This window comes from Lepidothrix coronata, unplaced genomic scaffold (assembly GCF_001604755.1).
Source record: "Lepidothrix coronata isolate B3197 unplaced genomic scaffold, Lepidothrix_coronata-1.0 Scaffold16, whole genome shotgun sequence".
Classification (NCBI taxonomy): Eukaryota; Metazoa; Chordata; class Aves; order Passeriformes; family Pipridae; genus Lepidothrix; species Lepidothrix coronata.
Genome location: NW_016690196.1, coordinates 7697148 through 7721851, shown reverse-complemented (window position 1 = coordinate 7721851; position 24704 = coordinate 7697148). Strand labels below are relative to the sequence as shown.

Below are 24704 nucleotides of genomic sequence, written 5' to 3'. Positions count from 1 at the left end.
AAAGAAAATTGATAAAATGCAGAATGGCATTGCCACATGGTCCAAAATAAATGCATGTTAATAATATCGATCTGTTAATTACTTCAAAAATTATTTCTGCCAACAGTCCCTACATCTACCCTTGAGATGAACAACATATGTTAGAGTTCTCTGGTGTACTACCAGATGGAGACTGGCAAACACAGGCAGAGGTGAACTTGAAAGGCTAAGATTTTATTATTACTTTAAGCAAACTGAAATTGCCAATTAGCTTGAGACAGCTTATAGTGCAAGGAAGTATAAATTTTGAATTGCTTATGGGTTAGCAAATGCAAAGCAACATCTTTTTCACTGAAAAAAGGTCACACCCCTTTTCAGCATTATGGAGAGCTTTCTGGAAGCTTAGTTTTATTAATGCAAGGAATGGAAGAAGTTTAATAAATGTCTAATCATCTTCACCGTGTCCAATATTTGAAGTGAAATTTATTTTCTTGCACGTAAAAAGACAAGCAGGTACTTTAACTATTCACTCACGTAGCCATCTGCTACCTTGGTTTTTAGACTATCTCAAACTGTGAAACTGGATGATTAAACAAAAAATGAGAGAGATTAAACCAGACAAGGTCTAACTTGGTACCTTGAACAAAATGTTCCTGCCATGCACATACTTCAAAAACAGTCTGAAAGAAAACTCACACAAATGTCTGCTTCCTTGCCTGTAGGACTTTCCATAAACCCCTCTAGAAAACAACATATATTGTTTCCTTCGGTCTGCCTTTCACAGGCAACAGTAGTTTCATCACTGCAGCATCACTACCCATAGGAGGTCTCACAAGCCAAAGCAAGCATCTTTTTGTTTGTTTGTTTTTGCTGGCGCTCTGTCCCCAAACTCCCTCCCCCTCTGAGTTTGAACAGTGCCCAAACACAGGCAACTCAGGGAAAGGGAAGAGGACCAGGAGAGTGGATTTAATCCTGCAACACAGCATATGCCCCAGGAGTGCAGCACCTTGAACATCAACCCTCAATAACCACATTTGATAGCAAGGGGATGTGGGGAGCACTAAACCACATTTAGGAAAAGGTTAGCTGCAGAAGCTTTTCCAGTGGCCCACATATGGTGTGCCTAGGACACCAGTGGCATCACATTGCTCATGGGACAACATTTGAGCAAGACATACAGATAAAGTCAGTTATATTATGCTTCCAACTCCAAACTAGTGCTTACCACCAACCTTCTCCCCACCATGCTGCCACCTGCCCAGCCCAGAGCACTCTGCTGTGAGGAGGGCATTGTGCTACTAGCCACCCCATCTGCAGTCAATAACAAAATCCCTCCTGAGGCACAAATCTACTCGAAAATTTCTCTCAGCTGGGTCATGGTTGAGCATGCCATAGACACAAAGCACTTGTGGCAACACCTTGACAAACACAACAAGGTTCTGTTTCCTTTCTCAGCCCTTCTCCTTGGTGGGCACAACAATCACAGATTAAACTGTCTGATCCCAAACAAAATCCATTTCAACACTTACATTTTGGCTGCTTGTATAGCAGGGAATAGGATCTGCAATATTGTGGTATATGATGTGATTACAATTGTGTAAATCTATCATTACAGCTTTTGGGTAGAGGAAGACACCACACAAGAAGGAAAGTATTAGTTTACAATCTAAACAACAGCCAGGACTAAGCTAGAGACTAATGCTGGGTGGGGACTGTGCAGACAATTTCCGTCATCTCTGCTGCACCACAAGGTTTATCTATCTCATAGCTCCTGGGAAATTGCTTTAAAAAAGCATAAAATCCTCAGGGGCAAACTGCTAACCTCTAGCACTTTGGAGTTCCAAGGTAATGCCCCACTTCCACCCAAAGCCTCATGCAGCATCCACACCTACCTAAAGACACATCAGGTAAAGAAGTTCTACCAGAGAGCAAACGGGAAGTGCTGGAAAGAGGATCTCAAATGTAGATTACAGCAGGGGAAAGTGAGAAGAAGCTGACCTGGATGTATCCTTGCAACTAAAGGTACTCTGAAGCAGCAACCTGGTCTCTGATCTCTGCATTACCACAGCCCCACATGAAGCTTGGTTCATGCTCTGTGACCAGGCAAAATTATTGTGTGAAGTACAGCTGTGGTACCAGATTTCCACTATTTCATCAGACTGACTGCACCTCTAGTAGCCAGAGGCAGCCACAAGGTTACTATCAGAGATCTGATATTACTGCTGGGTTATTCTCCCACCAGAGAGACTTCCGGGTCTTTCACGTCACAGGCTGAACAGTAATGTTGTTTCCAGGGGTCCCCAGGCTGTACTTTGCCTGATGATCTGGGAGAACAAAGGAGCAGGCATCAGTATTGTAACACATAATGTAGTGAAAAGAGGATAATACAGATAATAAAGTGAATTATAGGAGACAAGTGATTCCAGCAAAGGTGAATGACAACAGAAGTTATTAGTTAAACAAAGAAAAGGATTTCAAACTAGGAGAAAAGTGAATCTAGAGAACATAAGGAATCACAAAGCATTGAAGCTTCATGGACAACATCATTTAAAGGCGTACAAGTCACCTGGCCCTTTACCTGGCACAAGAAACATTCACAATTTAATAAGAGTTTGTTCAGAAGTCCTCTAATGGCCCATGTATGGTCATACTGGAAGACTTCATAGTAGTACAGACAAATCATTAGGTCCTGGACTGAAAAGAATCCAATGCACTCCTGGGGCACAGCTTCTAGTTTCATTTACTCCAAAGAAACAGACACCAAAACTGCTCAAACTAACTCAGTCACAGCAAGCAAGACAATCAGGAGGCTGCTTCAAAATTCACTACAGTGCCATAACATGATGCCAATACAGATACAGATCAGCAGTCAAGCCAATTCAGGTGTCAGACACCTCAAAACTATACAGGCCCTAAGCTGAGAAAAAAGCATTCAAAGATTTTAGAATATTTTGAGTGGAGATCCCAGTAACATCCACATCTGGGTTGATGCAAGTCTGCAGCCAGACTCTGTGCAGCTCAGTGCATATAGGAGCAACTGATGTGGCTACTGTTCACATAACTCTTGTCTGAAACTACTACCTCTGGAAGGTTTTTTAATTAAAAAGGATTTAGTGCTATTAAACAATAAAATATCAGAACCCCAGAGGAGGCATAATTGCAAGATGAATTGTGCAGCTCCACAGTTTCCAAATCCACATGGTGTTACTGGCAGCCAGCCTTCAATTATGAGAAGGTAACAAGAAAAAGCACACAGCCAGTGACAGTGAGGCAAGGTGCCCACCATCCCTTAAAGGAATACTGCTCCCTTTGGAGTTTCTGCACTGACTGAACTTTGAGACATCTGCGTCTCTAGAACTTGCCATAATCTCACTGGTTACAATGTGGATAGCAAGGTGTGCCAACTTTACCTGGTGTAACTTCGATGCTACTATAACCTAAGTAGGCTTCACATACAGGAGCAAAAGCTTCAACTCTGTCAGCCACAAGTAAGTGACATTTGCCTTCAACAAGCTTTGGCTGTGGTCCAAGATGTGTGCTGGCAACTTTGCAGAACAATTCATTTAACAATAAACCTCCCTCCTGCTACTCAGTATCTCCCTGTAAAGACCTGCCCACAGTAGGAGTTGCATAAGAACAAATGAAAGCCAAAGAGAACTGGAGTAAAATTGCTCATATGGGTTTGGAACTTCTGTAGTTTGCTATTTCAAAGATTTATAAGCAAAAGCTTTGCTTTGGTTTTGGGGGCTTTTGGGGGGTAAGGAAGCAAAGCAGGGCATAAGTCAAGCATGTGCATGTTCTGATAGTCCAGACATTTCGCTTCATATTTTCAAATCAAGAAGTCTTCCCAAAGAGAAAACTTCAGAATTTCACTGCAGAGCCCTGATCAGAATGCTTTGTTTGACCAGAATTAGATTCCCTTCCACCTTCCATTTGCCCCAATGACACTGCTTCTCACTGTCCCAAATGGCTTCCTCACTACAGGCACAAAGGTATTTTATATGGCACTCAAGGGACACAGGTGACTTTATGAACTCTTATTCTTAGTTGTGAATTCTTATTTCACAATTTCCTGTTAAGAAAATAATATAACCACCAATACACTTGAAGCACATGAATACTAATACAGCTACAATCACACCAATCAGAAAACTGATCCGCATGAGAGAAGAAAAGAGACAAGACTCAAAGGAATGAGGAGAAAAACCCACATCTCAGTTGGGTGAAATTCCTGATGTAGTTTGCTGCACAAACTACATCACTTCTAGAGATAGAAAAAAGACAGCAGTGCAGTGCCACTGAAGAAACACATAATAACCCAACCCTCAGGTCACATCTCAAAGGCGCACCCACAAATGAATACCAAGTATTTCAGTGCAACCTATAAACCAAAAATTCCTCTAAAAATTCAGGCTTAATTTACTTGCCTGTCACAAGCAGTACAGGGATACATGGTTTCAAGCATAACATCTGGGTCTAACGTTGTGATCTTTCTTCTATTCAATTATCACGAACATATTCCCATCCCTTGGAGTCCATCCTTGCACTCAGCACACCAATACTGAGGCTGGCAGAGATGCTGATACACCTGCTACGTAATACTACAACAAAAAGAAGTCTCAGTCTCAGCATTTCTAAAGAGATCTGACAAGAGTAGGACAGTACTGATGGTCTCTGCTGTACTTTATAGGCTGCCTTAGCAAAGCAGCACTTCCAAAAAGGATGGAAGATGAATGTTGCAATCATAAGGCAAGTGGTCCTGTAAGAAAAAAACCTTGCAAGTGCACGCATTGCTTAGCACAGAAGACATGCAGGCCCATCCTCCATGGATTTGTCTTGTGAAAGGCTGGTCTTCAGTGTCTGTATACACACAAGCCTGAACAGGCATACAGCACTGAACACCAGTTTAACTCCTAAGTTTTTCAGTGAACAGATTCCCATCTCCCTGCAATTGCTCTTGTACCCGGAGATAAATGAGCAATTCAAAGACCTGGAGAAAGCATTACTGCTGAACTGAGCCCACAACGCAGGCAGGGATTCAGAAGTTGCCCCATTAAATGAGCAAGAAGAAAGTTACACCTTGGCGAGCACCTCTGTGGCAGCAAGTAGAGACAAGAATCTACTAACATCATGTGCAGTTGGACTAGTGACACAGCACATACCTGCTCAGCAGGTAAAAAGTTCTTCACATTTTCAGCTTGCCCCTTTGCTAGGCAACATGTTGAGCCACATCTGCTGTTGAGATGTGCAGAAGGCTCAAGACTGACAGCCACTAGGACAAGAGTGGTACACAGAGTAAGAGATATTAAAGCATCGAGTTTGCAAAACCTGTAATTCACCAAGGAACACTCCAGCTTTTCAAACATTTACCATTCAAATTCTTTTCCTCATCTCATATTCTAGCTGACACATAGAGAAATTTGTAACACCTGACAGTAACTAGTTACCAAGAGTTAATATATTTTTTTAATAAGATGATAACAGACGAGCAAAAAATAGACAACAGACAGGGACTCCGGAGATTTCCTAATACAATACCCTGCTCAAAGCTGGGTGAACGAGGGCAAGTTGCTCATATCCATGTCCAGTCAGACTGTCATCATCTTCTTCAAAGACAGGCTCCAAAACCTCTCCAGATCACCTGTCTGAGGTGTTTGACCAACCTCACAGTAAAATAATTATCTTAAAAGGAAATTTCCTGTATTTCGGTTTGTAAACATACACCTTGACAAGATTTTCCCCGAGGCTTCTCCTCTCCAGGCTGAAGAATACCAGTTCCCAAAGTCTCATCTCATAAGAGAGACACTCCCATCCCTTACTAATCTTCATGATCATTTGCTGGACTTGCTGCAGTATGCCCACGTCTCTCTTACCCTGGGGAGCCTGGGACCGGACAAAGTACTCCAGATGTGTCACGCCCTACAGAGTAGAGGGGAAGGATCATCCTCTTGAGCTGCCAGGGATGCTCTTCCTAATACAACTACTACCAAGCTGTGGGGTATACCACTAGGGTACTGATTTCCAACTGGACTTTGAGATGAACTGAAAACTATCTGAGCTGATGGCCATACGGGGTTGTGGTCAGCAGAACATTGTTCTTTTGTCTAACCCAAACTTCATCAGTTTAGCCATGAGGATGTTATGGGAGCCTGTGTCAAAAGCCTTACTAAAGTCAAGATAAACACATCCATTGCTCTTCCCTTATCTACCAGTCTAGTCATCTCATCAGGTTCATCAAGCATGATTTCACCTTCATAAATCCATGCTGACTACTCCCAATCACCTTCTTGTCCTCTATGTGCTTGCAAACAGTTTCCAGGATTATTTGCTCCATTAACCTGCCTGGGGACTGACAGAAGCAAATCTTCCATAGGTTCACAGACTTGTCTCCTTGCACTTTTTGAAGAGACTGGTGACAATTGCAGGAATCTCTCTCAATTGCTATGACATTTCCAAGATAATAAAGAGTGGCCTCACATTGGCATCAATCAGCTCATTCAGCACTTGTTAGTATATCTCACCAAGTGCTGTGGACATGTGTATGTCCTGTTAAAGTATTTCATATTCTAAGCCTCATCCAGTAAGGCTGACTTCACCACTGACTGCTCCTGACTTCACCTCTGATCTCAGCGACCTGGGGTTGCTGAAGGCAAGTTTTACCAGTAAGGTAATGATAAAGAAGGCAGCGAATACTTCAGTCATTTCCCCAACCTTTGCCACAAGATCCTCCTGCCCCACTCAGGAGTGGATCCAAATTTTCTCTCATATCTGTTTAAAAGCCCTTCTTGTTGCTCTTCACATCACTTGTCAGATTCTGGGTGGGCTCTGGCTTTCCTAATGCTGTCTTTGAATGATCACTGTCTCTACATGCTTCCTGGGTCGCCTTTCCCTGCTTCCAGCTCTTCTACACTTTTTTTACAGAAGTGGTCAAATCATGGGGACTTGCACTCAATGCTTCCTCCATTTCAGTACCCCATCATAAACAGCACTCAGTTTCAAGTCACTCAATTCAATCCCCAGAGGACTTCTGGGGATATGACATGAAGTCCCCCAGCAAGGGTTTTATGAAAACCTGACTCTTAATCAAAGGAACAGTCTTAAATGAGTACACTTGGCCAAAGCACTTAATGATGACCTTCACTGAGCAGGTTTTGAAGGTGCTCCCCAAACAAGGTCTCATCTTTTCATTTTCTCTGTTTTCATTAGGTGATGATATGGAAACCCTGCAGCGCTAGAATCTATTTCAAATTCCAAGTCGGGGGCTAAGCAAGAACAAGTAATAAGCATGCTTTAGTGGCCACTTTAAAGCACAGGGTGTTCAATTTCCTCTTGCTCTAGATCTTCCATTATAAAGACATTACCTCTTCATCATGGCAGCTCATTAGCATTCACTTCAAACACAACTCCACAATATGTCACAGAATACTATCAGGTAATTCAGGCTCCTAAATTGCATAGCTGGCACCAATACAAACTTCTTGTTTTATATTAGACAATGAAAGGCCTCCTTGTTCCATTCTTATTTCTCGCTGATAAAACAGAGGTTGAGGTTTATGCACAGTACACACAACAAGGGAACACATCCATAAGTTGAATGAACTTCTAAAGTATTTCACAATCCTCCCTAGCAAGGAGTTTACAAAATGCTGCTATTCTTTTCACTGAAATAAACACTGTTTTCAGGATAATTAATTTTTTTTTTTAAAATCTTATTTCCAAAAGTATGAAAGATATTGCACGTTCCAATAATTTATTAATCTGCAGTACTGTGTTAAACCTTGGTTCTTTCCAGCAGTGATGTTTCAAGAGCAGTTGGAAGTCAAATAACTGTGTCCAGGGTCTTAAAAATTGAAAGTAAACAGGTTAAAAGGAAAGTTAAATTCTGTGAAGAGTTTTAGGTATCCAGAAAGAACAGCACTATTGGAAAGAAATTCTGCAGCATCCAATCATTTTATGTTAATGAATTATAAGGTAAATATTAATTTAATAAATTTGTAAAAGCTTGTTTACCCATTCTAAAAGCATAACATCTTTAATAGTAATCTGAAGAGGATTACCAAACAGCATTTTAACTTCTGAGGTCACTTAGAAAGCAGGCAAGGCTGAAGAGGTAATTGAGGGTGGCCTCTGCAAGGAGAGGCTGGAGCTGTCCCATGCTGGACGTGACTGGTTCCAAAGACCCACTGCAGGGCATGGCTGAGCACCTCAGCCACGATGGTGCCACCTCAGGGAAAACATATGCAAGGAAGAGCCAAACACTGCCTGGCAGTGAGGGGTGAGAAAAGAAGTGTGAGAAACAGCCCTACAAGCACTCTGGTCAGAAGGCGGAAGTGAGGAGATGCTGCAGGCACCAGAGCAGAGATTTCTTCACAGCTCCTGGAGCTACCATGGTGGAAACAATGAATTCACTTTGGTTGGCTGCCAAACACCCAGCCAGCCGCTTTTCCTCCTCAACAGGATAGGGGAGAAAGTAAGATGGAAAAGTCTTATTGGTCAAGATAAATAAGTAACTGGGAGAGGTAGTGGGAAAAGCTGGGACTGGATGTTGCCACATTCTCCTCTATGAAGAATCTTTCATGGTTAGCAGTGAAAGGATAAGGGGTGCAATATTACTGTGTGTGTAAACTTTTAACCTTTGTCGTGATGATATTCTCATATTAGTGTGGGGATTTCCACCAGCACATACCACCAACCCTTCAGCAAAACAAGGAATTTATTCACTGCTTCCCATAAGCAGGCAGATGCCCAGCTGCTTCTTGAAAAGCAGGGCCTCAGCACGTAAAACCATTACTTGGGAAGACAAAACACCACCACTGAATGCCTCTACCCTTTTATTCCCCCTCTCCTTGAGCTTTTATTGCCAACCACAATATCCTGTGGTAGGGAATATCCCTTTAGTCAGATGAGGGTTCAGCAACAGCCACAGGTGCATTATCAACACTTCCAGCTGTAAAATGGGCTGCTGCAAAGGAAGTTGCCTTCAACACAACCAGACCCAAAACAATCTCCACCCCTTATTTCATACCACTTGTATTACACCCAGGTCCCACATTACCCAACACATGTAAGTAATCTCTGACTAGACCATCTTTTCTTTGTCATTCCTGAGGTCCTTTTATACCAACACTTACACGTTCTCCACACTTACACCATTTTTATGTCCATCAGTCAGATTTATACATACTCATTAACCAATATCCTCTGTCCAAAGCCAATTCTCCTCACCAAGGTAGCTAGCTAAAAAAACTGTTTCATTTAGACTTCAAAACATGGAAGGGTGCTTACAAAGAAGCAGCTATACAAGTCACTGGTTTCAAAGACAGAATACTAGACAAAGTAATATAGTACACGTTGCCTTCAAGTATACATGTACATAAGGGTGTAAAATCTAAAGGCAACATTCAGTCCTTCATAGAGAAAAAGTCTTTGCAACCACTGACAGTGCCTTCATCTCGCAGCATTCTGAGAAATAAGTTTGTGCTCAGGAAGTAGCATAAAACACTTTAACTTTAGACCTGTTTGTCTGTATCTACTACAGGATGACCTACCAGTTAGCTTTGTTACTTTTATCTCGGTTTTCCATTTCCATCTCAGCCATTATCATGGTGAGATAACCTTCAACAAGCACCACAGAGCTATTTTATTAATAGCTACTATTAATAAAATACTACTCAAGCAGCAAAACCAGATGAGAGCAAAAAAAAAAAAATCCAAACTAAATGCAACCTTTAAGAACCATCTCTTCTCTCATTTTCATTTTTTCTGGCTAAACAGGGATAGAGTGTATCATATTAATCCCCATTCCTACTTTTATGTTACAGAAAACTGCCCGCACTCACAGCCATTTAAGCCAGTCTTATCCCTGCTAAGACTGTGCAAGGAAAACAGTGTTAGTTTAAAGCTCTGCCTAAAAGGAAAGGCTCTTACCTGCATTAGCCCAGGGAAGATACCAGGGGCAGCTGACATTCACATAGGTGCCAGGCAGTCCATCTGGCCAGCAGGCATAGTCATCAAATGTTCTGTTGCAAAACTTGCCTTCTGCAGAGAAAAAGAAGGGAGGGTTATGCCACTGACTTGTATTAATAGTGCAAGAAGGAAAAGACTAAAGAGCAAAGTATAAAAGAAAACACAGACACATGCATTTAAGCCATAACAGCATTATGCATTTAAGCTTTGATGTGCAATTAAATGACATTTAGTTTTCTGAGAGTTTATTCCCACACAGGAAATAAGAGCAGATTAGGGTCTTAGTCTAAATCAATAGGCAAGAAAGATAAATTAATACTAATCCATTACCATCTTTTCTCTTTTACACACTTATGTGTCTCAGTTTAATTAAAATAATTTTTGCTATGAACACTACATAAATTCCTCAGAATGGTTCACAATCCTGCAGTTGGAAAGTCTAGCCTAATATATAGATCCATCAACGAAATACACACACACAACCATAACTTTGCACTACAGCTTAATCAACATGATAATATTTCAACTTCAGATTTATTAAACTGTCATTCTTAGAGGGCAGCACTCAACTGCTCAACAGGATAATGGAGCAGAGGGAGATGAATGTGTCCCTGCCATTGCTGTCATCAGCTCCTGCTCTCATTCTGCCATAATAACACAGTTAAGACAAGGAATATTGACAGTTTTTAAGTAATTCTTTACAGACACAACTTTAGACCCATCTTATCTTTTTTAAGTGTGTGACAAACGCACTGAAGCATAGGAGAGGCTGCATGGTGTCCAGTTGTGAGTATCACTGACAAGGCACCAGTGTCCTCCAAAAACCATGATGCTGACACATCACAGATGTTCTCAGCACATTATTGTAGCTTGTCGTAGTGTTTGGGCTGCTTTCTCCTTTTCTTAAGTCACTTGTTTTTTTCCAAAGCCATTTCAGCATTTTACAATGCTCAAAATAATTTATACCAGCTTTACAACCCACAAACTCCTAGTTCAATAGGAACAGCAGGGTTCCAGATTTTCTAATATCTCGACCCCTATAAAAGTTACAGGGGTATTACATTAGTGGGCTCTTGATGTGCTACAGCCACCACTTGCCACTGCAAAACACTCTGGACCTATGGACAAACATCTTTACAATGAAATTTTTCTATGAAATGCTTCCTCAGCAGAGGGAAGAGTCCCACAGAGAGCAGGCAGAAGCAAATGGGACAAAGAAGCAATGGACCAGAAAGTAAGCTTGAGAAGTATTTTCAAGCTCATAATCACTACCTTGCTACTGTTATCATGCATTTTAAAAACTAATATATCCTATCCTGACCAAATTAGCTTACCTGAAACAATAGGGGGTGTCTCATATAAGTATTTTTGGCATTGGAGCTGGTACTCCTTCCACTTCTGCATAACTTCAGATAGAGACCCATCTGAACTCTGAAAGAAAAACCATGAGTCTCAGACATTGCAGGAATTTAAGTCACATGGCTTTTTATGTAGACTGAGTAGGTGAGTGTGAAAATTACTACAAAAAGACAAAACAGCATTGCTTCTCATCCCTTTCTATTTGTATAGAAATCCCTTTCCATTTGTACCACGAGGAACTGAAAAACCCACAAACCATATCCTCATATATCTATAGCCTTGCTGAAACCCAAACTGAGCTAGCCTTGCCCTCTTGAACATGCCCCAACTATGTGATTTTTTTATCTCAAGAAAAGATAGGGACAGCAGTTAGCCCTTTATTAGTAGAGATTTTCTTTCCAACAGCAGTATTTCTGCTTTCCCATAAATGAAACCAAATTAGTTCACTGTATTCAGCAGATATTCCTCAAGTATTCTTCCAGAATGTGGATGAAAGCTTTTCCAACTCATCTTTTCTTCCATGAGCAGCTTTTCCCTGCATCGAGCATATTTTTCCTGAAACTGCAGAAAGAACAGGAACCTCCTTTTTGCACATTTTAACAGGCTGCAGGTTCCACCATCAGCTAAACCAAATAGTGAGGGGGCAGAAGAAAAGTATGTACAAACTTCCACTGAGGACAAAGGAAATTAGCTGTTATTACAATGAGCAGCTAACTCAGCGCTGGCTGCTCACTCAACCCTAGTAGATGTCCCACCTGCCTCACAGAGATCCAGCTTACTCACTGCATTTAAGTAGAAACATCAGTCCTTCTCTCCTCTCTTCACATTCGTATAAACTGAATTACGAATGTAATGTACAGGATTAGCAGGCTGTAAGTGATTAACAGTGCAGCTAACTCAGCCTTCTTTTTCCAGAGAAAGGCTCAGCATGGACGTGTCAGACATACAATCAACAGCATGAACGTAGTGGTACAACACACTAACATTGAGTGAGGGTACATTCATTTAATCCCAGATGTCCATCAGTTTATTTAGTGAAGCACTAGAGTAAACAATCCTTGCAGTTTTACCCTCTCACCTTCAACGGCTAATTTTTATTTTCCGCTTGTGCTTCTAAACCTTTCTCAGATGGCTAGAATAAAACCAGGGCACAGGAAGAATTATTTTAAAATGAAGAAGTAATTTTAAAACTATATTGCACTTCAGGAAAGCTAAACCAAATGCTGTCCTCTACAACCAATGTGACCAAAATTTAGACACTAGTGGAATCACCTTGGTATAAAAGAACAGAAGCAGAACTGATATTTTTGGACTACAGCCACCTCAAGTCCTCTTCATTTATATCCTTCCAATTAAAAAAGTGTTAGAAAAGAAAAAAACCAAACACCATATGCATAATGCTTTTGCCTGGATTAAGCCACCAGATTTACTTACAAATATGCTCTTGTACATGTGATAAATAGAACACTCAGTAGATATCTGTGTTGTGCTTCAAGGATAACTACCTACAACTTACCTGTAGCTAGGGCCTTGTGGCCATAATTTAGAATTTAGCCAGCTCTCCCTGAAGTCAAAACAAGCACAAATCTGTGGATCTTGGAAACTCTGACCCTGTGCGCCTGATTTTAATAATCTGATCTATGCCAATAAATGCTGCAAAGTCTGTCTGGGCTAAAGTCCCTATCATAAAATGAACGGATTCCACTGAATTTTAACTCCATGTGCCTATGGAAACACAAATCTTTAACGCAGTGATCTATGCTCAACATACCTGAAGGGGAAAGAAAACATCACCTAAATTAGGTCGACAGGTATGTGTAGAGAAACAGATAATCAGTAACTAAAACTAAAATGCCATTTACAGATCTACATAGGCTGAAAAAGGATAAATGACCAGAGTACAGGGAGAAGAACAGCTTTCAAAGTGTAGCTTCTCTCAGGCAGTCTTTAAAAAGTGACTTTCAGGTTATATGTAATTTATAACCATAGAATCATTTAAAGGTCTTCATCTTACAAAGGTGGTTATTGACGTTACACAGGACTGTTTCACTATCTTCTTATCACCAGGTTAACACTAATAAAGGAATGAGAAGGACATTTTCTGGATGAACTCTTAAATTACGATTCAGAATAATTTCAGAAGTCACTAGATGTCACACATCTTCCCAAAAAGTAACTGTTGATCAAGTATGTTGATGACTATTACATCAAGTTAATCCAAATCCAGCTTTTAAAATCATTACAAGATAAAGATGCATACAGAATTTCATTTAGAAACAAGACTCTATCTCTTAAAATACCCTGACAATACCCTAAAACTGCTTGCATTAAGAAAATTTGCTCTTTTGGAGTCAGCAAGCCCTAAAGTATCTTTTGCTAAATCAAGCTTTCATCTATTGCCTTCAAAAATGCAGGAAGAACCAGCTTTAATTACAGCTGAGGAAAAAGCAAGCCTCTATCCCTTCATTTAATGAAAAAGTAAAAACATTCTACTTATATTGGTTTTTCATAATGTGAGAAGAAGCTCTAACAGGAAGATTAGCAAACTATAAGAGTAAAATAATTAGACATGCCTTTCTGTGGATAAGACAAATTTGGTAGACAGTTTCCTGTTATCTATAGCTGCAATAAGACAATCAAATATAAATTCCAAGACCACATAATTTGTTCTCTCTATGCAACAGTTCACTCTGGTTCAGCTAAATACCATGCTTTCTTACCAGACAAATTGACTTAAACTTGCTTTTAATATATGCTAATCTCTATTTCCAAGGGCTTTTGGCCCACATGAATGAGAATCACAAGTTACACAGTACCATAGATTTACCATGTGAGCAGTTACTCAAATAAGAGATACTGTATTTTCTTGAAAAGTTATTTAATTCCTTCCAAAACAAAGCACTAAAGGAACATATAAAAGCCAAAGGTTAATTGGTCAGCACCCAAAATTTCGAGCAAATGGAAAAAACATAGCTTTGTTAAACTCAAAACTATATTTTTGTTGCTTAAAAGCATGTAGTTGTGGCTTTGTTTGGGGATTTTTTCCTAGTCATACTCAACCACAGGAGGAAAAACAGCAGTAGTTTTGCTGTGGTGAAAATATATCACAGAAGGATAGTGGAGGAGAAGATAGAAGCACGGCTGATTGGTTAAGGTGGAGGAGTCAAAAGGCATGAATGGGTGAAGGACATTAGGGAGGTGAGTGATGGTGCAGCCAAAGGAGCTTAAAACAGACAGAGAAAAATTAGGATGGGCAAGAGGAGAGACTGGGAGTGTCTCAGTGTAAGTATACAATTAAGTGTAATTAATCTCTAGAGAGCACACTCTAAATTAGCACATTGAACAGTCTGAAGATAGAATTCCTTACAAACCCTTAAAAACTTCATAGGAAAGCCCCTTTCCATAGCCATCATTTGTCTTCATAGCACCTACTGTAAAACGAAGCATTTTAATCACTTTTCAACATCTTTGAAACAATTTCTGCTGAAACAAAAGCAACATCCATACAGATCCAAGGTGCTCAATGCCACAAAAGCAATATTCTAATACAGTGAGATCTGAGCATGCAGAATATAAATCTGCAGGAAAAATACACCATGAAACGGCATCAAAGTGGAAGGGGGAGTTCTCAGAGCTTCATAAGCAGCTGGTGACTCCTGGGGTTATCTTCTTTCCTCTTCTCCCATCATCACATATAAGGTCTCATATGCAATAGAATGAGAAATTCCTCCTTACATTTGTATTTCTTTTGTCTTTGTCTGTTTTTAAAAGGGAACACTTATGTTACAATATTTTCATGCTTCTAATATTTCAGAATAACAAGCAAGACTTCACCTTGCCATTAAAGGATCACATCAAGTTGAATATGAGTCAGCAGTGCCCTGGCAGCCAGGAGGGCCAACCGTGTCCTGGGGGGCATCAGGGAAAGCATCACCAGCCAATCCAGGGAGGGGATTGTCCCACTCTGCTCTGCACTGGGGCAGCCTCACCTCGAATATTGTGCACAGTTTTGGGCACCACAATACAAGAAAGATATGAAGCTCTTAGAGAGCATCCAAAGGAAGGCAGTGAAGATGGTGAAGGGCATTGAGGGGAAGCCGTATGAGGAGCAGCTGAGGTCACTTGGTCTGTTCAGCCTGGAGAAGAGGAGACTGAGGGGAGACCTCATTGCAGTTACAACTTCCTCATGAGGGGAACAGGAGGGGCAGGCACTGATCTCTTCTCTGTGGTGACCAGTGACAGGACCTGAGGGAATGGCTTGAAGTTGTGTCAGGAGAGGTTTGGGTTGGATATAAGAAAGAGGTTTTTCACCCAGAGGGTGGTTGGGCACTGAACAGGTTCCCCAAGGAAGTGGTCACAGCACCAAGCCTGACAGAGTTCAAGAAGCGTTTGGACAATGCTCTCAGGCACATGGTATGACTCTTGGGGATGGTCCTGTGCAGGGCCAGGAGTTGGACTTGATGATCCTTGTGGGTCCCTTCCAACTCAGCATATTCTGCAATGTAATCTTAGAACCACTGGGACCTCCAAATTGCTAATCATAGTGTTCAAAAGCAAAAGATAACCAACTTGGCACTGAACAACACTTTGGCATGGCTTTGGTATTCTTCCCTTGGATAGTAACTATGACATACCTACCTTGTGAGAAAAGGATTCAGATTATATTTCCTGCCTTTTATCTCAGAAGCATCAGCAAGTTACTTTTAAATTTCACTGCTTTTTTTGGAAAGTGCAATGCAACATTATTTCAAGGCTATTCTGCTCAGGATCAGCACAGCAACTAAGTCCAAGATAGGTGAAGATTACACATTACCAGATTTATGCTCATTCCGACTTAACATTCTTTCCTGTATAAGATAGATCTTTTAAATCATCTGTTATGTAACATAAGATATAGGTTTCCATCAATAAAAGCCAACACAGCAGTGAGTTAATTGAATTGTTTATTCAATTCATAGCATGGACATAAGCTGGAATTTACAGTTTTGTCCTCAAATCACAGCCCAAATGGGGCAAAACACAACATGGCTACCCCACAACAATCTGCTGGGACCCAATAGCATCTTTCATTTATTGAGATGAGATTCCTCCTGTCCAAGAAAGAATTATTTTCAGGTTTCAAACTTAAATAAATTAATTTATTTATAAATAATTTAATAATATATAATAATATATAATAATATTTAATATTTAATATAATTTATAAATAAATAAATTAATACAGTCACCCTCCTGATAGTGCTTTCCCACCAAACAAGATGTTTCAGCTTGCCACAACAGCCCTCTATAAGCAGAAGTTTAAAAACAGGGGCTGTAGCACAGCGCAACACTGCAACAGGACTAGCTATTGACAGAACAAATTCATCTTCCCCTGGAATTAGTCATCACATTTATCCACTTCTAACTTGAAGTAAATATGAAAGCATATGATTGGCAAGATGCTACTACTACCTCCCTGAGCCCATCAGCCAAGATCCAATTTCTCTAGAGTTACTACAAAATCGTAAAAAAAATTTCTACAAATGTTGCTGCTACAATCACCAGTTTGTAGGGTTGGTTACATTTCCTTAATTGCTGCAGAAAAAAACGCAAACTCAACACTAAGCCAAAATACCCAACACCAGCTGACACTAACAGAGTCCTTTGCCCCACTCTTTACCGCATGACAAAGCAATCCTACTGAAGATTAGTCCTTCAAGTACAATGCTTTTTGAAAACCAAAAGAGGTTCTAGAAATATGTTAGTATGGAAGCAGGGTTTATTGTTCAGACCTCACTCCAATCCAAGAGAAGATATTCAACCCAGTGTTATAACTGCTTAGTTCAACTTCTATGTAATAAGTGAACCTAAACCCATTATAGGCAACGTCTGACAGTCCAGTTACTCTCCTTCATGTACTGCAGGTATGCCAAAGGAGAAGGAGGTACATCAAAAATTACACTGCTGTCTCTATTATAGATAGTTCAAAAGACATCATTAAACATACCCAAGTCATACCTTTTCCAGAGATCATAAAATAAGATCACACTTTAGGACATCTGAAATTCCCCAGATTTCTGTATTTATCAAATTCTCTTCCCATATTATGCTGCCCAGTATTGAGTTTAATGTAGTTATCTGACATTACACAGCACTAAGTGACCCTCTGAGGTAAAGTCATTATTCTTGGTCCCTTCTGTAGGGCTGCTTGAGTGATCAGATGATATAATATTAATTTTGCTTCCCAAGTCATATTTTACAAGATACTTCATCGGCAGTTGGATCACTCTGCACAAATTCCTCACCCTTCATGAAAAACAAACAGGATCAAAAACAACTTTTCTTTCAGAGGGAAGGCTACTGCCAGCTTCTACGAGCTTTTCCTGTAAATGCTTCTGCTCCTTGGTTACTAATGAACCAGTGGCTTCAGCAGCTCAAGAGCACCAGAAAAAGAAACCTTTCAGCGTTCTTCCTGATAGGGAAACAGCAACAAATGAGCTCCCTCAAAGTAGCTACCAGATTCAGGGAGAAACTCCCTGATGACACCTGCCAGCTGTTCTTTCTCTTAGGCTGCAGCAGCCTAGTACTTTACAATAAATCCTTCAAGATAAACAAAAAGTCTCAGGACTTTGATAAAGGCAAATCTTGAGAACAGTGTTCCACCAGCTGTCTATGCATGGATACCCTCCTATTCTGCAACTGCTTCAAGTTTCATGATATCAACCTTCTGAACTCAAAGCTGCAAGAGCAAGCTCTCATCAGACACCTACATTTGATCAATGCACAGGAGAGACACTCCTCTCCCTCACTCATCAGAGCCTCTCAGCCCAGACTGATGGCAGACTTCCAGTACTGAACAGTAACATCGGGCTTTCAATAACTTCCCAAAACACACAGTATTCCCCCCATTGCAGTTCATCCTCTGCCTGAGCAGCTTCAAAACAGTATTTCAGATAATTTAGAGAGCATCCTGAAAGAGCAAACACCACTGCTGTCAAAGACAAGAGTATGTATAAAAATACCTGGGTGGAGTTTGATTTCTTTCCTCTTGACTATTTTTCTTTTGGTGGTGTTTGTTGCTGTTGTTCTTTCTGTTTGTTTTAAACCAGAGGCTGAATGTCAGCATTCCTCTCTCTCTCAGCTGAAAATAACCACCGGACCACATGGTCCATCATCCTGGCCTGCCTGCCCTCATGCATTTTTCTTTCTCTTCTACACACCTGCACAGCTTCAAAAGGAAGATTTGGCTGGGCTCAGTCCCACGGCAGCCTATAATAGCACAGGGCACTTATCACTGCCATCACCCCTCCCCCACTCTTAAAACCTGTTCTTTCTGGATTGAGGACAAGAGAATAAGCATATGCATCTCCTAAAGGTTTGAAAATGCAGAATGTTTCTCCCCAGAGTCTCAGATAAGGCATTTTAAAGAACAAACTCAAAACTGATTTAAGGCACATTCCTGTTTCTCAGTACTTCTGCGCAGGCAGCTCCACTTCAGCTGACTTACTGCTTCAAAAATCATTCCAAATATGTAAACTGTCTGAGCAGGCAGGAGAATTCAGCTGTGACCACAAAGGTTTCCACTCCAGGACCAAACGCTCCAGCTCTGTCCTGGGATCCTTTATTGGTGCTTTGAAAATAACCAGTTTTCCGAACACTGAAATTTTTGTTTTTTCCAAGGTGCATTTCAACGAGAAAAATTTCCTTTGGCCCCTATAATTTTCTGGATCAAGACAAAGTATTCGGCATTCAGAGACAGATGTCAAAGCAAGCATTTTTAAGATATAAATCAACTTGCATGGTATACAGTCCCAAAATAAAGGGAATAAAGTAAAGCCTAATATTTCAGCATACTATGGAATTTAGCATTATCTTTTAGAGACATAAATAAATAAAATCAAACTCCTGCAGTCAAGTAAGATAGTCTGAAAATGTGGTGCAAACCTGTGTTCATGGGGTACAAGGTTCTAATGTTTCTGTGTTCAGTGGTGGACAGACCTGGGACAAGAACGTGCAGAGTTTTTCTGTCCCATGAAGGACTCTCCCAGCCCAGAAAGATGTTTCCTCTTTGATGACTGTAGGACTCATGAATCCTTATGCTTACAGTTGAAGCAGATACACATTTAGTTTGGCAGCTGCTGTTACCAGAAAATATTATTTTCATTACAATGTCTTTCATCTGTTCTGGTAAGTGTTCCTGTCAAGGACAGGAGTGACATGAGTCACTCAAAAATGCCAGAAGAAACTACAAGCAACTACACAGAGGCACAGAAAAAAAACCACAAAACAAACAGCAAAATTCAAAAGCAACTATAACTCACAAACTCTTGGAGAGAAGATCAGAATCCAACAATTTTAATGGGAGACAGAGTGCAGCACTCATGAGAATTACGTTATCATACAAGCAGATTTTACTGTGCATTGCAAATCTAGACATATACTTTGTGAAGTGCTCTTTAGAAGAGGACTTTTATTGATGTAGTCATAGAGCAAGCAAAAGAACAGAATAGCTTAAACGCATTTTTAGGCAGATAAGCAAGGCATAGCTCTAGAAACATTATGGAAGGAACAAAGGCAAAGTTCAGGAACATTGTGGGAGCAGGGAAAGCTAAAAAGCTGAAGAAGACCACTACACATCTAGCAACAAAATATGGCCTATGCTATTAGAACAGAAACTCAGCATTTCACTAAAAATGTTGTAATAATATAGAATCATTGAATGGTTTGAGTTGGAAAAGACTTCTAAGAATTATCTAGTTCTAATACCACTGCTGTGGGCAGAGACATCTTTTACTTAGACCAGGTTGCTCACAGCCCCATCTAACTTGGCTTTGAACACTTCTGGGGATGGACATCCACAACTATGAGCAACCTCACTCACCTCAGTATGGCTCACCACTGCCATACTAATTCTCATACCAAATAGTTTCTTTCTTCTATCTAATATAATTCTGCCCTCCTTAAGTTTAAAACCATTACTCCTTGTCCTATTACACTATGAGGCCTGGTAAGAAGTCTCTCTCCACCCTTCTTATGTCTCCTTCAATTACTGAAGGGCCACAATAAGGTCTCTCCAGAGCCTTCTCTCCTCTAGGCTGAACTGCATCTGAGTGCTCTCTCAGCCTTTCTTTGCAGGAGAGGTCATCCAGCTCTCAGGCCACTGTCACAGCGTTCTTCCAGACCCAGTTTAACAGGTTCATTTCTTCCTTGTACTGCGGGCCCCAGAGCTGGATGGCAGGATCTCATGAGAACAGAGTAGGGGGCAGAATCACCTCCCTCAACCTGCTGGCCATTCTGCCTTTAATGCAGCCCAGGATACGGTTGGTTTCTGGGCTGCAAGTGCACACTGTCCGCTCATATCCAGTCTTCCATCCACTAGAACCCCTAAGTCCTTATCTGCAAGGCTGCTCCTGATCTATTCTTCACCCAACCTGTACTGATACTGATGATTCCCCTGATTCAGGTGTCAGACCTTGCACTCAATCCCATTGTACTTCATGAAGTTCACACAGGCTCACTTCTCAAGCCTGTTGAGGTTCTTCTGGGTGGCACTCCTCCCCTCCACTGAATCAACTGTACCACTCAGCTTAGCATCACCTGCAAACTTGCAAGGGTTGAATGCAAGGGTGCATTCAATCCCGCTGTCTATGCCTATTAATTAAGATATTTAAGAGTACTGGTCCCAGTACAGACCCATGGGACATTGTAATCATGTACTATCAAATGGAGTAGAGGAGCAGTGAGGGATCTATAGGGCTGAAAAAGCAAAGGAGATTGAGGGTGGAATTCAGATGCCTAATCACCTACACTTCCCCTCAGCACAGACAAATTCTGTGTTTTGTCTCCTGCCACAGCTACAGTGAGGTGAAGGATTCCCCTAGATCCTGCATCACACCCGTTGGTCCCATATAGGGTCTTGAATACTGAGAAGTTTTGAGCAGCACTAGATGCCTACATTTGGGCAACTGACTTATCATCATCTCTGAGCTGCTGAAGCAAAACAAAGCAAAGAACATCTGTCAAAGTTGGACTTCTGGCTCCTCTTTCTGAGGTTTAAAATGCAATTAGTCAAGCTGGTTCTTGAGGACATACTGAGCCAAGCACATTTAAAAGGATCTTTATTTTATGCTTATAACTGACTGGTTTCTCTGCACCAGCCAGCAATTGTCCAGTCCCAGAGCTGGCTGAGCAGAGGGGCAGACTGAGCCGGCAGTTCCACAGACCCATGGAATTGCAACATTCAAGTTTCCAAGTTAAAAAAAAAAACTTTTTTCACAAAAAAATCAAAAAGTAATCTTCACCACAATCTCAGGGACTGAATGAGCAACACTTCATTGTAAACAACCTGTATTTTCACTAGGCAGAAAAAACTCTAAATCTTTTCACTTTCCATACCAAAACAACCCAAGGGAGTTAAGCTCCCTCCAACTTCTGAAATGACTATTTAACAGTCGTTATTCTTAAAGAGCTGTGGTGCAAGGTGCAGAGAGCTCACAAATCCTGTAGCAACTTAACCAGTTTGTTACCCCATCACTGCAATCCCTGCAATAAGCTCAACAACAAGAAAAAAACGAACAAATAAATCACACACATTAACCTTCACAAACCTTGAATGCATTCCCATTTACACTTTAATTTGTAAACAAACTTAGTTCTCCAGTTAAAAAATTTATTTGATAGAAAAGCAATCACCACAAAGCTATTTAAAAACACCATCACACACAAACCCCAAAACTTCAGTATACAATTTCATGGGTTCTGCATCTACTATCGTTTAGAGATTGCTAGGGAAGAATGCAATCAAATCTGTATTGCTTTTGCAGTTCTAGTTGAGGGCAGTAGTTTATTTTGGTTTTAACTAATGCAAATTAACTCCCTCAGCAGTTCAAGGTCCACTGTCCCATTATCTGCCACATTGCCTTGTCCCTGCCAAGGCAGTTATATGTAGCACCTTTGCAAACTGCCAGTGTTTCCATCAACAATTACAACACATTTGAGAACAGAGCATACAACAGAAGTTCCAACAGCGAAGCTCATTCTCCAGACATCATCTGTTTGCCTTCCAAATCCTAAATAAAAGGATTTGGAGGTACATGCAGAGGTACACCTTGGCATTACACAATGACAGGACAGAACCTCTAAAACAATATCCTTGCAGTATCATATCATATATAGTAGAGTTCACATTTACGTGGTCGGATGCAGTGTGGTGTTTTACAGCCTGCATATAATCTTATACTCTCCAGCATTCAACCCAGAAGCCTGCCAAGTGTTATATTCCAAGGGCTTGATTTGTCAAAACCAAGACAGGAACAATGTTGCATAAAGACTACAGTCTTACATGGAGAAACATTTAAATGAACAAAAAAAAGTAGTAAGACAAATGAAAATGGTATATCAAGATGCTACCCAGGGACTGCAGTCTGATCATGTGAAACACCAAGGTAACACAGGTTGACAAAAAAGGACAAAATCAGCATGCCTGAAGTTAAACTTACATTGAACGATCATATTATTCTATCCAAAGTTTGGGGAGAAGATCTTGCAGTTTCTTGACATCAAAAATCAGAGGGAACAAGCTAGAAGAAAAAAATCTGGCACCACAATCAGTAGCAGCATCCTTGGAGCTGTGTTCTCAGGCAGAGTGGGTCAGATGACATTACCACCTCCAGAGGCTACCCAAACATGGAACTTGTATTCCCACCACCATCCCACCACTCATGTCCTTCCTGTCCTTTTCCTTCTTTTAAAACATAAGAGTTAGCTCCCTGGTGGGGTTTTTTTGTTGTTGTTTGGTTTGGGGTTTTTTTGTTTGTTTGTTTTTTGGCTATGCTCCTGAAAGCCTCTCAGCAGAAAGGTTCTTTAAAGCATCATCTTAACTTGACAACAGCCTGCTGTATTTGTGAGGTCTTGGTAGCTAAGGCTAAATGATCATCTTTACCCAGAAGTGATGGCACAAGAGTCAACAGCAGATATGAATACACTACAGTGTTTGCTTTCACTTCTGCACAGTCCTACATTAGCTTTTATTTGCAGAGGTCAAATCAGCATTCTTGAAGGCAGAAATAAAACAGCTCAAAACTGAAACCTAAATTTTCTGATTTCTCATTTTCTGAGGACAGTCATCATCATCTTCTACAATATTTAAAATTACAATCAAGCAGAAGCCATTTAGTTGCTGGACACACAAATGCAATCCTTCTCAGCCAGAGAAGCCAACTACGGACATAGAGGCAAGTCAAGTTGAATCACAGACTTCGCTTACTCTAGGATTGCAAAGCAATTTATGAACCACACTATCACTACAAGAATCAGATCAGTTTTTTCTTCAAATCTGAATTAATCTATTCCAATGCCTCTTTCAAGAAGATGGCCATAGTTCCTACATTTCAGAAACGCAGCAGAGTGAAAATATGAGATGCCAAGTGTGACAGCAAGCAAATGGATGACCAAAACCATGCAGACTCGAGGAGTTTTCTGTCTTCTAGTTCCTCAAAGAGATGATAATAGTTAGTACACAACACTAGCATGTGTAGATCAGACAGTAGTAAAATTTAAAATCCTTCTGTATGCTTAATCCTGAGACCTTGCTTTAGTATACCACTTCCTTGAGCTTAGAGATTTTGTAGCATAAGAGTTTTAATAAAAAACAATCCTCAATCCTTTCTTTCTGTAGCCAATATTGGGCCATTTTATCAGGCATTCCACACTGCAAGTCTCTCAAACACACAAACTAGTAATTTTCCCCAATTCTCTCTCCAAGTATTTTAATTAGGTAAGAAATAAAATGAGTGAGCAACTTCCAACCCATTTCAGGATCATGTTCACAGCAGCTCACTGTTCTCCCCATACCTCTACATTCTTACTTCTGCTGCATTAACCTTGCATACATAATATTCAGATAGTTAGTCCCCCTTGTGCCCAGAGATCCTGGCACTGACTGCAGATGTTGAATCAGTAACAAAGGATCTATGCATTAGTTCTTCAAGGCAATCCCACATGCTACTATGCTTCTGCCCCCAAATAGTAGCAAAAGAGAGGAACTCAAATGCAAGATTTAACTTCTACTTTTCCAAAAGTTTATCCCTACCCCATCCTCAGGCCACTTTTAGCAGGCTTTGATCTTCATCACTGGAATCTCACAACATCATTTTCTACTATGTGGGAAATCTGTTTATTTTCTTTATTCAGAATCCATACCAGCTCCAGGACTGGATCCTACTTCTTTACTTCAGTCAGGTAGCACAGCCTTCAGCCCTGCAGGTCTGCTATGGCAACAGCCAGTCTGAAAGACAGTCATAATTCTCCACAGAAATCAGCCTGCCTCCTCCTCGGCCCTTCTTTCCTTTCCATACTCTCACAGAGGTATTTGTAGCTAAAGAGGTTTGTGGTTTAAGCTACAGAATTGAAATGTGATTGTG

General features: G+C 40.7%; 1 protein-coding gene across 4 annotated transcripts in view; it reads right to left on the bottom strand.

Moving 5' to 3' along the window:
* GLP1R (glucagon like peptide 1 receptor) overlaps window positions 1-24704 on the bottom strand; it is an 88666-nt gene that overhangs the window by 47800 nt on the left and 16162 nt on the right. For all 4 annotated transcript variants that reach the window (XM_017806832.1, XM_017806834.1, XM_017806831.1 and 1 more), the window contains exons 2-3: window positions 11280-11376; window positions 9907-10017 (exon numbers count right to left, since the gene is read on the bottom strand). In XM_017806832.1, the coding sequence (XP_017662321.1) occupies window positions 9907-10017; window positions 11280-11376 (208 nt within the window). The remainder of the gene's footprint in view (window positions 1-9906; window positions 10018-11279; window positions 11377-24704) is intronic.